At 37.0% G+C, this 13,790-nt stretch overlaps 1 protein-coding gene across 1 annotated transcript in view; it reads right to left on the bottom strand.

Annotated features, from left to right (window-relative positions):
* Nucleotides 1-13,790, bottom strand: part of CEP112 (centrosomal protein 112) — a 416,538-nt gene that overhangs the window by 288,422 nt on the left and 114,326 nt on the right. The window contains exons 14-17 of the mRNA XM_080825467.1: nt 13,507-13,636; nt 12,601-12,693; nt 11,794-11,853; nt 3,632-3,711 (exon numbers count right to left, since the gene is read on the bottom strand). Of these exons, the coding sequence (XP_080681593.1) occupies nt 3,632-3,711; nt 11,794-11,853; nt 12,601-12,693; nt 13,507-13,636 (363 nt within the window). The remainder of the gene's footprint in view (nt 1-3,631; nt 3,712-11,793; nt 11,854-12,600; nt 12,694-13,506; nt 13,637-13,790) is intronic.

Raw genomic sequence — 13,790 nt, 5'->3', positions numbered from 1 at the left:
CTTACATAAAAAGACTTAACACTAAAAGGTATCAATTCTTCCTTTGTTGAACTATACATGTTCAGTAGCATTAACAAAAAGTCTAATTTTTTTTTAACTAGACAGATAATTGTAAAAACCAGAAAGCCTATATATATATACACACATATGTGTGTATATAGCATGAGGGTAGAAATATTTGTAACATTTACAATTTGACAACGCAAAATATGGTAAAATGGATCAGAATAAGTCTGTTTCAAGGCAGTTTTATATTTTACTGCAAAAGAGGAATTTGAGAGGTATCAATTAAAAAGATGACTTTGGAATGTTTCATTAAATACTCTAAAACAGACAAAGTATAGGGGCGCCTGGTTCAGTTGGTTATGTGCCCAGCTCTTGGCTTTGGCTCAGGTTGTGATCTCAGGCTCCATGCTTAGTGCAGACTCTGCTTGAGATTCTCGCTCTCCCTTTTCCTCTGCCCATGCCCCACTCATGCGTGCGCGCGCACACGTGTGTGTGTGTGTGTGCACGCACACTCTCTCTCCAAAATAAAAATAAAATCTTAAAAGGCAGTGTATATAATAATCTCAAAATATGTTATTATTTTTATAGCACCAAAAACTTAGATATCCAAGTTTGTTAAATACATGAATATTGAAAAAGGAATAAACCAAACCTATACTGTCCACCTCTATTGTCCATAGATTTTAACTTCTCGAAAAACAAAAACAAAAACTTTTTCAGTGTTAGTTTTTCAGAGTTATACCAAATTACCTTATTATATATGGTTATTTTCCATTCATTAGTCTACGAAGCTTCCCACATATTTCAATTACTCATCTTTGAAGAACAAAAAATGAACACATACAATACATACCATTGATAGTTTCAAATAGCTTTCAGTTATTGGAGGTTATTAAAATTATTTGCTAGAATAAAAAATAAAGTAGGAAGCAAAAACACTTGGGATATGTGTAGAATAAAACCTGTAAGTAGTGCAATATCAAACCAGTTTTATTTCTGAAAAACAGTAACAATAGACAAATGAGCTTTAAGGAGTTAGCATTTACAGCAAATGCTGACCTCAAATCAGGGCTCCTCTTAAGTAACGAGAGGCTCTCAGGTATCAGCTTGAGCTCTTAACTGAAGATTGAGTTGAATACATTTTTTTAAAAAATATTTTATCTATTTATTTGACACAGAGAGAGATCACAAGTAGGCGGAGAGGCAGGCAGGAAGCAGGCTCCCTGCTGAGCAGAGAGCCTGATGCGGGGCTCCATCCCAGGACCCTGAGATCATGACCTGAGCTGAAGGCAGAGGCCTTAACCCACTGAGCCATTCATGTGTTCTCACGTATATGATTTCCTATGCATGAATTCCTGTTCTCTGCTGTCCTCTACCATACTCGCAACACGCACAGAAGGAATAAACCCTTAATGAGCGGATGAAAGAAGGATTACATGAGTGAACGCCACCACATTCTAAAGCGAGACTTTCCATTTTGTACGTATTAATTACAGAAAAGGTTTTGCTAATAATCAAGAAATTTGCAAATTTGTATACCATATAGCTGTTTCTTAGAAAAATGGACTTGTCTTTGGACCCACTGGGTCTAACACGATTCTTAGATTCAAAAGCAGTAGCAGTCACCCTCCACCCTCCAGACTGTTTTCCTCTGGGGCTGCAGCCAGCTTGCGCTGTTCACTCTAAAGTTCAGGGCACACAGGAACTTACTCTGCTCCTCTCAGGCCCGACTGTTCCTGCTACCCCAGGGGCTATCCTATGAGGATCATACAGACATTTAGTTGAAATGAAAACATCACCTACACAGGGAATGTGAGAAACAGGCCTATGGGGGAATTTTAGTAAACCCCTGAAATAGCCTTTTGATCCCAAGTGAAATTTGGTATTTTGGTAAAGATCCTTAAAGCTTTAATGAATGTTATGTGGCACAGGGAATGCTAATGTTGTATATAGAAAGCCACAGAGGCCTAGGGTTCTTTCAAAATGTATCAGTGAACAATAAAAGATACTACACTGTTTTACACATAAACTCCCAATATCCCACTGAAAAAATCTTTCTGAATTCCAATTGCACTTACTGTCAACAACTTGAGTATTTGGTATCTCAAATGCCTCACGTGGACTATACCAAATCATTAAGAACAGCATTCTGTCTTGAGCTGTATCTTCTAAATCTTCTACTTGTTTTAGCATCATACCACAACCTATAGACATCTTAAGTACCAAACAATATTTGTTGGTGTACTGTTATTTAAAGGGGTTATCGCTTCCATTAGGGGTATAAAATGCAAATCAATAACCCAATAGAAAAAGTATAAAGAAATTACAAAAGAACAGAGACAAAGTAGAACAAAAGAGAAATGAGAAGTACTATAAATTGGATAGATGAAGAAAGTTATTAATCAACATTTTAAGGAGGAAAAATGAATGAAGAGTAAAGGGAGGGCATCCCTTCATGAAGGAAGCAAGAACACCCTCATTTTGTCACTAACCAAATTAGAGTATAAAATACACTTACTTGACTTATTAATCTTTAATGAATATTATCGTTCTCATCTGACTTTATCTAATTCATACATGGTGATGTGAACAAATAAGCACTAAGTCTTTGTGCAGATAAAAATTGATATCCATAATGTCTTAGTACATAAATTATTGTAAGATGTTCTATACGATAACTCGGCTAATACATTTTCTTAACAAGCAAAACAAGGGAGAAGAAATGATTACATCATCTGCCAGGCAGAATCTGATACTAGGTTTGCTTAATTCTGGGTGTTCTTTTCGGCCTTTCTGCAAGTTATTCTTGTTTGAATGTTCGAGGGAGAAAGAAAAATCAAATTAGCCAACTCTCTGGGATGGGGGTAGCTAGATATAATGCACTCAAGTTAGCTTCCCTTCTTAAATCACTTTTTTGGGTCAGGTACCCTGTTCTTATCACTCTGCAATATAATTGCCAAAGTTTCTGAAAATCTTTCCAACCGATTCTAAGGTCATCTGGGAAGAGACTACACATTGCCTGACACATGGTGGAAATTCAGTATTTATTGACTAAATCAATGTTTTTCAGCTAAAAACTGAATGATAAAACCTACTGATAAGTAGGGCCTAATCAACCTAGTAAATGAATGGAGAAGATAAATAAAATCTGATACTTTAATGTGTATATTTAAGTGTTATATCATGAGACAAAATATTTTCCAAACAATGCCTGTGTAATAGTCCATTTTCAAATATAACTGGAACATTTCATTACCAAAATTTCTCAAAAAAAAAAAAAACCCTACAGAAGAATTTCTAAATGTCCTAAGACCTAAATCTTGGTTTTTTCTTTTTAATCTGTTTTCATTTAAGAGGAAGAAGGCATCTAAAACCACTAAGTTCTATTTTCTTACATTCCTATCACTTAAAAACAGATGAACTGATTTTTTCCTTCTTGAAAAAAAAAATATGTGCTGGCTAGCAATAAAATTCAGAAAATGGAGATACATGGTGGAAAACCAATTCAAACTAAACCACAGCAAGGCTCTTAGAAAAATATGATGTTTAAGTTCTAGTTACTTAATGTGGCTCACAGTCTAGAATAAGAGTATTTTGTAATTAAATACATTACAGTTTTACTCACTTCAGTGCGTCCTCAAATTTATGGATTTTCTTTTGAGCATCTTCTTTCTCTTTATCACGTTCACTCTGCAGGTCATGAATCTGCCACGACAACGACATGCAAAAGTTACCAGAAGACAAACACTCAGAGGAGAAATACAAACAATCAAACAGTCATCTTCAATCTATTTTTTTAATTGTGAATTTTTTTTATTAACATATAATGTATTATTAGTCCCAGGGGTACAGGTCTGTGAATCGCCAGGTTTACACACTTTACAGCACTCAATCTATTTTTAATGTAAAATCAGATTTAGATATTTCAAGACAGAGACTTGGTTAACCAAAACAATTTACCACACAATGATGTCAGTACTATACTTCCAGTACCAGTTGTCGGGCCGAAGTTAGTAATTGTTTGAGGCTACCTGTATGTGGATTTCCTGTAAAATAAGCTGATGCATAAGAAATTCAAAAGGAGCAGTCACTTGTGAATTTTCTTGAACCTACAAAGTAGCCAAAGGAAAGGAATCTCACGAGATTCAGGAGAATACAGTAAATCATGTGTCTGTATTCTGCAAACATGTATAGGTTTTGCCACCTCTTCCACTGCCGGCAATGATTTGGAAAACCATTCACTGAGTTGGGAAGGCAGTCCCCCCACCATGAATATCTCTTTCCTAAATGTAGCATCCTTTGAGTCAGCGGGATGGCAGCATGAATAATGAGGGCTAAATGAAGCTTCCTCCTCACAGAAAGCTCTTCACTGCAAATACAGATAAGCATAACTAACCTGGATAGCATATGGATCTGCAGGGAAAGGAGACGGAAAGGGAGCAGTGAAAGGGCAGCCGCGCTTCCACAAACAAGACAACGGAGGGGACAGGGGACGGAGCTATGCTGGTGGGTGAGAAAATGCAAGTCACTTAGTGGAGTGAGGCCACCCGCTGGCAACCCAGGTGAGAGTGACAGCAGGTGGGTCAAGGGGATGGGAGAGGAATGACAAGCATACAACAAACAGTGCATACACACACGCACACATGCATTCACAAACCTTTCCAAACACTGACCCAGCGCTAACCCAAAATGCCTGTACTTGGCTATTTATATTAGTCTGGATGGAGACGTCTCCAATTCAAAAATCTTATGACCTTTTCCATTGATGATTTTCTTGTGTTTTTCTCCTTTGCTGGTTTAGTAAAATAAATACATAAATAAAATCAACTGTTTGTAGACTGAAAGGGGAGAGAGAGGAGAAAGAAATCTTCCATTCTTCCATGAGTTTGTTCATGTTCTCATATTATGTGAGAATATCAAAAAGCTTCTACTGGCTGCTATGAGACCAAGAGGTGAGGGAAAAAAACTGGAGAGAGGAACATACAGGGGGGTGGCAAGGGTAGGACCTCAGGAAAATAAAGACAGGGGACCCCTTTCCCCCATATCTTAAATGGTAAAAGTAAAATACCTCATAAATACCCACCTTATTAAAAAAAGAAAGAGCAACTAACCCGCCTTACCAATTTCTGCCACTATATTTATTTTACTTCACATGAGAAAAAAAAAAAAAGTCAATTGTCCAGAATTAGACCAGGTCCTAGACTGAAATTATTGTCTTACTTATATTGGATTCCTGGTATGTATTATAGGCTTGGCACACAGTAGGCAAGCTAAATTGGAGTAGATATATTAATAAAGCATCAGAAGCACCACCCCCAACACTGATCTGGTCTCTTTCAATGTACAGAATCAAAGAAATTAAAGCCCAAAATTAAACTCAGAGATGACCCAATGTGGGCATTTTGGAAACATATGTTTGTTTGTTTTGGTTTTGGTTTCTTCTTAAAATTTTATTTATTTATTTGAGGGGGAGGGAGGTACAGGGGGAGGGCGAGAAGCGGACTCCCTGCTGAGCAGGGAGCCTGATGCGGGGCTCGATCCCAGGACCCTGAGAGCATGACTTGAACCAAAGGCAGACACCCAACCGGCCGAGCCACCCAGGCGCCACTTCACAATTATTTTTAACCCATACCTCTCTAACAGTCAAGCAGCAAAAAAGTAACCCGTGTCTGATCTTTCTAAATAACAGCTTAGCACATTGACCTCTTCTCCTATCCATTTTTTTCTTTTCAATAATCTCTTTCATTTGATCCAGATGGACGTTTTCACATTTTTTAACTATGTATCCCTTCTCTAAACAAATTTTTACAACAGCTGCACTACTTTATATCACATACACAATAACATTTAAATTTAACTCTATTTTAGTTCATTGCAGCATCCAACACTACTTCTTTTTTATTCTTGAGTATTTTGTTTTGTTTTGATATGATCTCTTGCTTATCCTTAGGTGGATGAAAGTATACCACCTAGTAATCTTATTTTCAAAAAGAGCATCTTGGTGATCTATCTCTGAGGCTTTACACATCTAAGAAGGCCAGCTGTTGCCTTCGCACTTGAAGGAAAAGTTGTTACTGAGTCATAACATTTAGGCCTAACAACGGGGCATACATCACTCTACTGTCTTAAGACGTTGCAATTTGCAACCAAGGAGGCTCAACTGACCTGACCTTTGCCTCTTTTCACCCCAGCCCGGATGCTTACAAAACCACTCTCTGTATGGAGGATCAAATGTTATCGAATCTCTTCAGTGGATTTTACCTGATAAAGGGTGACTCTTCTCCATCTGTAAAAACAGACCTTCAGGAAAGTTCTCTCCTCCCCTTCCTTCATGTTAATTGATTCTGAACCCCCTTCAGGAATATTGATTATTGTCTACTGGTTTTCTGTTTTCTGCTTATGTATCTATTCTCTGCCCATCCTTTGCAGCCTGCGGGATAAAGGTCTGTCCTTCAGACCCTGACGGGGCGCTCCAAAGCACCGCCTCCACCTTCCACAGCTCCCACGTGGATGTCCGCTCTGCTGTCGTGTTTTCACGTTCCTCACATCCTTCCCAAGACAATTACCTCCACCTTCACTCCATCCTTTTCTTTCTTTATGATGTCTGCTCCCCTTTCCTAGATATCGTATCTTCCAGGACTTTACCGATGAGTTCTTTTGATGCTCTCTTCCGGAGTAATACCTTTCAGAAGACACTCCTTTCTCGGAGTCTTCTGTATAATACTTTCCTTCCTTTGCTCTGCACTGTTTTGCCACAGACCCCATTATGGCTCTGTTCTCCAACTCATCTGTAAATGGCATATTATCCATTTGGATTTGGTGCTTGAGCAAAAATGCAGGGGGCAGAACCGTCCTTCCATTACATGTCAGCTAGTGTGGCCTCCTTCTTGGGGCTGCTGCGCCAGTCCGGGTCCCAGGAAGCCCCCAGGATGGCTGACTGGGGATCTCCATGAGGAGGGGTTTCTTCGCACACCTCACAGCTCAGTTCTGCAGGACTCCGAAGCCACAGGCCACCTGGAGAACTCCCAAGGAGCCACTGGCGGAGTTAGATCCGTCACGAATATTTTCCTTACTGGCACTGAACCTTCCATGCACGGCACAACCAGGGACTTCCCCTCTGTTTCTTTTTCTCTGGGACTCAGAACTCTCTGCATGAAAGCATAACTGAGGTTTACCTCTTCCCATTAAAATTTCAAAAAATTACCCATCTTTGAGAAAAATCTATCTGAAATTACATGGTGATTATGAGTGTGAGCTCTGCAGTCAGACTGCATGGGTTTCGACCCTTCTCTGCTGCTTACTTAACACTGTGCCTCAGCTGTGGCCCCTGAAAAAACAGGGGTAACAGTAACTAGATCTTAAAAATTGTGACGGGTTAATACGTTACTCCATGGGAAATAAGTAATTGTGATGAGTTAATAAATTACTCCATGTAAAGCTCTTAGAACAATATTAGGAACATAATAAATGCTCCACAAATGTTAAAAATTATTAGCATTACCTTCTCAGATTGAATATTCTAGACCTAAACATTTTCTTGAAAACTCAAGGTCGTTGTGAAGACCAAAGTCCCAGAGATGGCACAATACAGTACATCTCCAGGCTGCCCTTTCTGAAGATGCCCCTGCATCGCTACGAATTGGAGCTCTTGTGAAAGTGCTTTTTATCACTCTCTCTTCAATCTTAACCTCTGTCAGATTTGCAGCTGTGACTTCTTGATGCTGGTCAATGAGCTAACACAAGCACCTTGATCTGATTTATTGCCTCTAAAAGCACTGGAACCATTTCTGAAGCAGGAACGGGACTCTCTGAGGGGGAGAAGGAGAGGCTTCCCTCTGAGGTAAACATACCTGTGCCGATGCACAGACTTTTGAGCCAAGAGGTCCTTAAAGTGAGAAGCTGCTTCTTTCTCATTTATTTCTACATCCCCAGCACCCAGCACAATACTGGGCCCACACACAAAAAAATTTTTTGTCCTTAATTGAACCTATGTGTATTGTGTGGTTAAGGGCCTTTTTGGATTTTATTTTTAGTTTTTACCTATATTCTGGATAGTTGTGGTGATAAAGATAATGCTCCGTCAACCCTTGCTTTTTAATGTATGCAAGACAGTGGAGAATAATCCGAACCAATCTTGTAATCCTTTCCCTACTCTATATGGTTAATACCAAAAATGAATCTTAATAACTTAAATAATGAAAACACAAACCGGAGAGTCAAACATACAGCATATATTCCCCAACGTGAGAGTTTGTGGTAAATAATTGATTGAACTAGACATAAACACAATTACTGAACATTTACTAAATGTAGGGAAATGTATGTAAAATGTATGTAAACATATGTAAAATATTATGAATATTTTCCCTGGCAACCCAAGAACTGAAGTAATCAAGAAAGGAGTACTTGTATAAACAAGAAAGAGATTCTGCTCTGCACAAGGACACAGACACAGGGTGCCAGCCACGCTCGTGTGGGAAGGAGCGGTGAACCGCTGCGCACCCACACATCCACTGTCCGGCTAACTCCGCTCCAGCTCCAACTCAGCTTCCCCACGGGAGGCACGTGGGCCCGGGCTGCGTGACTTCTTTGTATAAGTCGCTGCACTGTGCAATTTCATTGTTTAAAACTTGACTCAAGGCACGTTGCCCTCTTAAAGAAAATCATGCCTGTGGTAGTTGGAAAATACTACATAATATATTATGTGTAAAGCTGTGAACATTTTAAATTATTTTAACCTAATTAAAAGAATTATAAGTGAATGCAAAATATTGGAATACTATTTTTGATGGTTTTGAACTCCAGCAGACTTTCTATCTTGACTGTTACACGGTTACAACAGAAAAATTTTAAGCAGGTATTCGAATTCTAGCACATTTTAGAATGTACATGCTTAACATCTGTCTCTCGAACTTCTTTTGGGTAAACAGCACCACCTTTCACTCTTGGTGCCTGTTTGGAAAACAACCAATAGGTTATTTGTAGGAGGCAGGTGTTTCCTTGCTAGTAAAATCATTTAGCCTAACCATTTCCTGATTTAACAGATTAGGACACTTCATCAAACAATGACATTTAGTTTTACTACCTATTATTTGTTTGATGTTCAAAGATCTTAAGAGCAGGCAATAGCCACTAGAGATCAATAAAAACCATTAGATAATGTGTGTGTGCTTAAATTAGGGACAGCATTTGATGCTAGCTGTTTCTCTTACCTCAAAGACAAGTTAGGATCTCTCATGCTGCTTTCTTATTGGCGTGAGGAAATAATGTCACTCAGATGGCATTTCCTCCTCCCGAAAAGATATTCAGAACTAAGTTGTCTACCAAGAGTTATTGAGTGTGCACACCTGTAACACTGGCCAACAAACAAAAAACCTATACAACCCATTTAGCTACTGACTTCCACAGTCCAGGACCATGTCAGATTTATGCTGGCTCTTTGCGCAGTCAGAAAGGATATTCCCTGAGGGGGGTACGAGACATCCAATCTTCAAGGACTGAGATCACAGCGGGTTTAATAAAGAAAGAAGAACAGATGTCAATGTAAAAGGGGGAGACTGTGGAATTAATTGTAAAACAAAAAGTGACCTGCTGAGCAACATTCTTCCAGTATAAATAATGTTAGAACATATGCAATGGCAACAACTGAGCTTATTTTTCTTTTTAGGATGGCTATTATTTTAAACACTTCTTATTTACATTGAAAACAAGTAACACGCTTTAACTAGTTACATTATTAAAAAGCTAAGGCCAACTGACACTTTGTGGAAAGGGAAAAGCAGTCCTTAAGGATGCCTAACAAAAAGAATTTCAGTCTGCTCCCTAAGCGAAATAGAACGGGAGTGGGTAGAAGCCTACCGGATAGGGACCAGCTGAGCTCTAACCTGTTTCTCGGGTGTGTCTGCCAGGCAGAGGGGCTGATCCAGAAAACTTAGTGTCCTTTGTGGCTAACAAGCCAAGAAAAGACAGTGGTGGAAGAAAGACTGTCTCTCCAGCTCCGTCTCTGTATCAAACAGTCCTCAGTAGGACTGACAGAAGTTTAGGAGAGAAACACATTCTTTTACAATTAGTCAGTGCATGCCTTTCTCTTTGCTACCAACCCCACTCCCTATCTCACAGGTACCCACATACCATCTGAGGAAGAGGGGTGACCACAGAGTTTAGTGGAGCAGGGGGCCAAGAAGGTGTTCCTTAATGAACAGGAAGCCAGACATCTGCCCAAAGAATGAACAACGGACTAACAAGGACACCAAGAGGACACCTTATATAGCGGAGGTAAGGTTTATGATAACGTATGGTCTCCTTTTACTAAGTCAAATATTTATGAAGCTGCATGGCTCAAGAGTAAATACTAAAAAAAAAAAAAAAAAAAAAAAAAATTATTATTCCAATGAAAGCAGTATTTATTTCTCTTGTTCAGACATAATTTCGTAGACATGAAATGTATTTAAGACCTTACACTGAGACTGTACAAAACATCAGCAAAATAAAAAAAATTAAAAAAAAACACTTAAGCAATTAGAAAATTATAATTTGAAAGGGCATGTATTCAGGTCAATACATGTCGGTTGAAATACTCACTTTTCCAAATGACAGAAACATTCTTCCTAGACATGAAGCTCCTGGAAGGCAGAATCTATGCTAATTCATCCTTAACCCTCCCCTCCATCTAACACCTCATATGACCCCTTGCCCAAGGAAAGCATTTAATGAATATCTGCTGAGTGACCATATGGATAAGTAAGATGAGATATACAAAGCGTTCTAAGAATGTGCTACATGGCGCATGGGTGGCTCAGCCGGTTAAGCAACTGAGCCTTGGTTTCAGACCAGGTAGTGAGCTAGCCCCGAGCTGGGCTCCACACTTAGCAGAGTCAACATGGGACTCTCTCCCCTTCTCCCTCTGCCCCTCCCCCTTTCTCTGTCCTTCTCTCTAAAATAAATAAATAAATCTTAAAAAAATATATATTGTGCTATATAACCTATTTTAATTTGTATGTATTTAATTATTGAAGGGTTAATGTTTTACTCACTTATCATTATGTGAGTATTTTACAAATGTATTAATCTAGTTAATATTACAACAGTAAATAATTACAAAAACAACAATAAAATCTTTACCATTTCAACTATTCTTTTACTTTCCATGTCATACAGGAAACAAATTCAAAATTTGTTGGATAAAAGTCCAACAAATTTTGGAGGATAAAAGTCACAAAACTATAGAACTCTAGGTTTTATTGCCAGGTGTTAAATTCTGTCAATAAATCCCCAGTTATTACTGATAACAGGGATGAGCACATGCAGAATTATTCACTGTTGTAAATGACAAGAAACAACTATTAAATACATTTCTAAGTAGTAGACAATTCTTTAACTGTTTTATATTCTTTGGTTAAATATTTAGCATTACTATACATATGATACAACAGAATACAAATAGCTCCCATCAATTGTACCGTACTTCTAAACTGGTAGAAAAAATATATAATTTCAAAGTCTTATTATAAGAGATTAACACCATAATACTCTGCACACATTAAATATAATACACAAGGGGTATTTTTACATTGATACAATTCATAAACTAAAGAAGCTGTTTATAAACATGAAAATGTATATAAACATGAAAAATGAAGCAAAATTTGATACTGGCTAGCTGAAATAAACTTAAGAAACCAATGATCCTTTAAGGACTAGAATGCATGGCTTCATAAAAACTAGCCCTCATTCTTAAGCCTCATTGGCCATCTTAAATGTCTTACAGTGTCCCACAAAACATATTACCTTTTTTTCATAGGTGTGTTTTAAATGACTTTTCTCCATTTGAAATTTATTTTCTTGATCCTGTGAATAATAAATATTTTTATTACACTTAAAGTTGCTACTAGAGTCAACGCAATTTGCAATCTAAGGAAATAAAAGCGATGACAAATTTTATTTAAGTTTTGCATATTATTACAAGAGCCCTGCCTGTCCAATCTTCTAAACTACAAACAGAAATGTGTGAGGGCAGAATAGAAAACCTCAGTTATCTGAAGATGTTCCTATCTCAAAAGGGACTTCTTTGCAATGGAAGAAAACCTTTCTGGTCCTTAGGATTAGGAGATTACTGATTACTTTTAAGTAATTACTTAACTAATTACTTAACTAATTACTTAAAAGTAATCAGTTGACTCAATACAGAAATAATACATTTGAAATTATATCATATGTTAGTCTTCGGCAATTCTTGACCATGAGGCAAAAGGAAGGATCTAGAAGATATGAAGGAGAAAGAGAAAGTTTGAAGACTAGTAGAGAGTAATTTAAAGGGAGGAAATTATTCTAAAATAATAATATATTTAAATAAAGTTGATTTTTTGAATGAATCAAAAAAGATTATTCAATAAAATTATTCTTTAGTCTCTATATCCCATTAGCATCTACTTTTGTTAAAATAAATAAGATGAAAAATGAAAAAATGCAACAAAAGAAAAAAATGGCTTCTTGTATGTCTGAGGATTTTACTTAATTGACTCTTATTTATACATATAATCAAGAAAAGGAAAGGTGAGCTTTAGCCACTGCTCTTTATAAAAATACAGGACTCACCCTTAGTTGTTGCTTTCTTTGAAGTTCTGATTCCTGGAGCTGCTGTTTTAATTGACAGATGTTCTCTTCTAGTTCTTTAATCATACCAGATGCCTACAAGAATTTTAAGAATAATGAAAAACAGTACCATCCTAGAACTTCTGGGTGAGTATATTTACTTTCCCCCTGACTGAAGGTTTAATCAGAATTAAAATCACCTCTAAATCTGAATGAAAAATATTTTTTAAAAGTTTAAAAATTAATCTTTTAAAGTCAAAATATAAACTAAATTCTACACAGTACTTAAAGTTACAAAAATATGATGCTGATGTAAAGACAACGGGCTTATAGAAAACCTTCTAAATTTTAATTTTCAAAGTAAATCTACTGGAATACTTAAGTCATGAAATAGCAAGTAATTGACTACCTTAGAATTAGAGCTACAGGATTCTCTTTGTGGAAACTTTCAGTATCAGACATAAAAGTGTGTGGGTGCCAGTAAGTGTGTCTATGGACTCCTTTATGAATGTGTATGTGATGCTAGGAAAGCTAAAGAATGACCCAGATTTCAAAGTAATAGTAACAGTGTATATAGTTACTCTATAAGATGCATTATTGACACAACTGAGCATTTCTACTTGAATTTTTATGTTTACTCCTTTAAAAAAAGATGGTACTTAAAAGGGTTAACTTACAGCAGAATTTAGTTTATTAAATATTTATATTATGCTCTGTATTAGAGATTCAGCATTTTCAGTATTTTAAATACCAATAAAAATTCTTAAAATTTCAGTTATTTCAAGAATTAAGCAAAAAAGAGACGAATTTCAATGCCACATGGTTCGCTTCCACATGGCTACCGACGGCTCTTTGCTGAGTAAGGTTAAGTAACTACTCTGCATGGCTCTATCTACCCGCACAGAATACCTTAGAAGCTGAAAGAGCATGTTCCTTTTTCAGAAGGCTTATATCAGCATCATGTTTGGTTTGTAATAGTTTCATGTTTTGTTCGTAATCGTTTATAAGATGATCTTTCTCTTTATGCAGTATGTTGCGCCTAAAAGCACAAGATAATAAAATATACTTCTAACACATTTAGAATCAATACCAAAAATGAAATTTTTTAGTGAACAAAATTCAAATGCATTATCTTTCAATAGATCAAGCAAGCATCCACATTTTATTTTTTTTTTTAAGATTTTATTTATTTA

This window comes from Martes martes (genome assembly GCF_963455335.1).
Source record: "Martes martes genome assembly, chromosome: 16".
NCBI classification, from domain to species: domain Eukaryota; kingdom Metazoa; phylum Chordata; class Mammalia; order Carnivora; family Mustelidae; genus Martes; species Martes martes.
The sequence above is the reverse complement of the archived record's forward strand: the minus strand, read 5'-3'. Positions and strand labels throughout refer to the sequence as shown.